The sequence below is a fragment of the Elaeis guineensis genome, chromosome 5, assembly GCF_000442705.2.
Source record: "Elaeis guineensis isolate ETL-2024a chromosome 5, EG11, whole genome shotgun sequence".
Taxonomy (NCBI): Eukaryota; Viridiplantae; Streptophyta; class Magnoliopsida; order Arecales; family Arecaceae; genus Elaeis; species Elaeis guineensis.
In genome coordinates this window covers 12,263,008-12,266,714 of record NC_025997.2, presented here as the reverse complement: position 1 = coordinate 12,266,714, position 3,707 = coordinate 12,263,008, and the positions used below count along the sequence as shown (strand labels likewise).

Sequence of the window (3,707 nt, the reverse complement as noted above, 5' to 3'; positions counted from 1 at the left end):
AGAAGTTATTCTAACCTCCGGAGATGGCAAGCTTGTCGGTGGTAAATCTTTTCTTTGAAGCTTTCCAGGCTCTGTAATAGGCATTTTTCCCCCTTCTAATCAAATGGTAAAAAAAGTAGAGCTACCTTTTCACGTTGAGAAGGGTTTTTCTACTTCCCCTTTCTCACCACCTTCACTTTCCAAGTTGACAGCAGCCCGGACATTCTCAAGATCTTTGGCACCCAATGTCCTTTGTTGTGACAGCTATTTGCTGCACGGCCGGAGCATCATCTAATTAAAAACCTATTTCCTTCTTTGCATCCTTCTAAGCTATCTATCATCCAGCCATCCATGAACAACCAATCAGTTCCAAAGTAGCATCAGAGCCCGGACTTCATCTCCTGGACCGTGTATATACCGAGGGCTCAACTGGCAATTCCCCTCAACTCCACCATACTCAATTGTGGAATTGGTAGGATCGAGAATTTATTTGAGTGCTCTTGGTCCCCATTACCACCCTTCCAATAGCACTATTTGAAGCTAAAATAACAAGCAAACATCATATATCGGATGCTCTAAATTCTTTATTCGCTTCTTGTTGACAACAGTCATCATCTCCTTGAACAATGTCCTTGGCTGTTGGACTAGACGTAGAAAAAGGGGAATGGTGACAAGTCCAATCCCATCTTATTCTGACATAATTATTCTCAAGACCCAGAAAAAGAGAGCCTTTGAGACGACTGTAATCACACCGATCCAAGGTTGACTGTCTTCGAAGATAAGGCAACACCTTTTGGACAAAGAATTCTTTTCTAACTTCCAGTCTCATGATTTGATTCCTGGAACCCAGAAGCCTTGATGGAGAGAATGATGGTAGTTACCAGCTCCTACTGTGCTAACCCACTAAACTAAGTGGCTTCTAATACCAGGCTGATCGCTGAGGGACGACAAGGGGGGATACTCGCCTTCTCCAAGCTGCTGCCGGCATGGGAACGGGCCTTCTGCTGCTGCTTGTATTTGTTGCAGGCCTTCAAGTCAGTTCTGGCACCACAGATCTCACGGATGGTATTTCTCCTATCTCTGTCCCTCTGTATTGTTAAGTTGATAAAGAAAAGACGGAGGTTTGTCTTTGTTGGATGTGGATTCCACATCCCCAAAATTTAGCAGTGGTCCGCTGAGAGTGTTGTAGTGCTATTACAACACAGATACATGAAGATGCTGTACCTCCTATAATTTCTGTCAGAAAGACCTTTCTCCATAAAAAGTCCTTTTGTCTGTAAAAATCACACACACACAATTAAGCTTCAGTTATACAACAATAGAGTTGAATTACCCACTCATACATGCAAGAGAAATTTTAGCAAGAGGTCTCTTGATATCAATCCACGTTGATTCAGATAAACCGAGCGCCTTAGCCGAGTGATCCTCCCACGGCACCCATTGACTCATAGATTCAGTTGCCGCAACCATATTTCAGGAAATATCCATCATCTGGTTGGTTTAGAAAATAGAAAATTCTTTCCATAATCTAACAATTCATTTCGTAATACCTTTTTGGGTTTGGACTTCTGTAGGGAGATTTCTGGTTCACTTCAGAGATTTCTCCTTTCAAGTGAGGGAAGCATATAAAACTAACCATGAACCAATGAATCACTTACAGCTGCTGTTCTCCGATCTCTAATGGGTGAATGGCAGAACACACCACCAAATTGGGGGCAGTCGGATGATCCCTGTGGTACACCATGGATAGGAGTCAACTGCAGCAATTCCAGAGTGACTGTCCTGTAAGCTTCTGAAATTATCATCAGCTGATATTGCCGAGTCTCTTTACTAACCCATCATATTTTCAGGAAACTGTCAACTATGGGCCTCAAAGGTACTTTAAGTGGGGACATAGGGCAACTCAGCGAACTGCAGATCCTGTAAGTTTGACACTGCAGATCAGATAAAATTTGAATTATTCCAGTGTTGCATGGATGTAACAACATGCAGGATGCTAATAAAAGATTATAAAATCCAACTATATTTAACCTCCTGGATCAAATAGATAGTGCCTTAAAAATCAATAGAATGGGACGCCTGCACTATGCCATTTTGGATGCAAATTTCAACAACCAACTTCAAATCATTAGCACTTATCAACTTCAGAGCTTGACAAATGTAACAGGGTCTAAACCTTTTTAAGAAGCCACTAATACGCAAGCTCAGTCGTATTATTAGGATTTAACAATTGCACCTGCAGGGACCTGTCCTACAATAAAGAGCTCGGCGGTCAACTTCCTGCAAATATTGGAAACCTGAAGAAGATCAACACCCTGTAAGTTCAACGGGCCTGTTACCGGGACCCATACTTCAATTCAAGCTTATCTAGACATTTTGAAGTTTCCTTGACACTCACAACTTTCCTATTTCATAGAATCTTGGTCGGCTGCAACTTCGGTGGTGAAATTCCAGAGGAATTAGGAAATTTAGGAAACCTCTCATTCCTGTAAGATTTACTGTAACATTCGTATATTCTGCTCCATCTTCCTGACTGAAATGATTAACAGGTTGAAGGATTTGATTTTTATTCCAGAGCTCTCAATTCAAACAAGTTCACTGGGAGGATACCTGCTTCCCTGGGTACCCTTTCACATCTCTACTGGCTAGATGTGGCGGACAATCAGTTGAGTGGGCCTATCCCCATTTCAAATAATGGGGCTCCTGGACTGGACCAGCTTTTGCACACGAAGCATTTGTAAGTCTTTGATATTCTTCATGACTCTGCCAACAATGATGTAAATTACACAACATGTAGACAAGCGTATGTTATTTCTGTCTAATGATTATCTGTTTTTACTTCTGTCTAATGAATATATGTCGCTATTTTGTGTGCTAAGCAGTCATTTGAACAAGAATCAGCTATCAGGTCCCATCCCTGAAGAGCTCTTCAGCTCAAATATGGCGCCGATACATGTGTAAGTTGCTATATCCCTGTTGCTAGTTTCCGTCTCTTGGCTCTATAGTTTCGACTCCTGATGGTTATCTTTGGTTAGACTTTTTGATGGAAATCAACTTACTGGAGAAATTCCATCTTCCATAGGGCTATTAAAATCTCTTCAGGTTTTGTAAGTGTCCTTCAACCGGATATGCCTCCAGTTATACTATCACATCTCATATTGTATCAGGTGTATTGATCATAATTTGCCCTTTTGTAACAGGAGACTTGACAGAAATTTTCTGAATGGCTCAGTTCCGTCAAATATTAACAACCTGACAAGCATCACTGATCTGTAAGCTATCTATTAACCAATCAAAATCCGACAAAAGAATATCAGATATATAATAGCTTACAGTTTTTCCCTATTTGCATCTTTCAGTAACTTAGCAAACAACCAGTTAAGTGGAGCTATGCCAAATCTAACTGGGATGAACGACCTCAACTATGTGTAAGAACTCAACTATGTTCTAGTGGTACTTTCATGCCTACCCTTCATTTTCAAATTAACCGGTAACTTGCAAAACCTTCATATGGTCCACAGGGATTTAAGCAACAACACATTTGATCCTTCAGAAAGTCCAGCTTGGTTCTCGCAAATAGAGTCTCTCACTGCTCTGTAAGTTCTCTGACTGCCCATGAAAATTGCAAGTAATTTTGTTTTAACTAGCTGGAAGTCTTAACAAAAACCTTCATGTTGGTGGTCATTCAGAGTGATACAATTTGGAGGGCTTTATGGGCAAGTGCCACA

The 3,707-nt window shown here is 41.0% G+C and overlaps 1 protein-coding gene across 1 annotated transcript in view; it reads left to right on the top strand.

Moving 5' to 3' along the window:
- Positions 1-505: 505 nt before the first annotated feature.
- The window catches only part of LOC140857930 (leucine-rich repeat receptor protein kinase HPCA1-like), a 3,361-nt gene continuing 159 nt past the window's right edge, over positions 506-3,707 (top strand). Inside the window, exons 1-12 of the mRNA XM_073257342.1 lie at positions 506-1,044; positions 1,640-1,763; positions 1,830-1,901; positions 2,222-2,296; positions 2,396-2,467; positions 2,555-2,716; positions 2,862-2,936; positions 3,015-3,086; positions 3,180-3,251; positions 3,339-3,407; positions 3,501-3,575; positions 3,669-3,701. Coding sequence (XP_073113443.1) covers positions 966-1,044; positions 1,640-1,763; positions 1,830-1,901; positions 2,222-2,296; positions 2,396-2,467; positions 2,555-2,716; positions 2,862-2,936; positions 3,015-3,086; positions 3,180-3,251; positions 3,339-3,407; positions 3,501-3,575; positions 3,669-3,701 — 980 coding nt within the window. The 5' untranslated portion in view covers positions 506-965. The remainder of the gene's footprint in view (positions 1,045-1,639; positions 1,764-1,829; positions 1,902-2,221; positions 2,297-2,395; positions 2,468-2,554; positions 2,717-2,861; positions 2,937-3,014; positions 3,087-3,179; positions 3,252-3,338; positions 3,408-3,500; positions 3,576-3,668; positions 3,702-3,707) is intronic.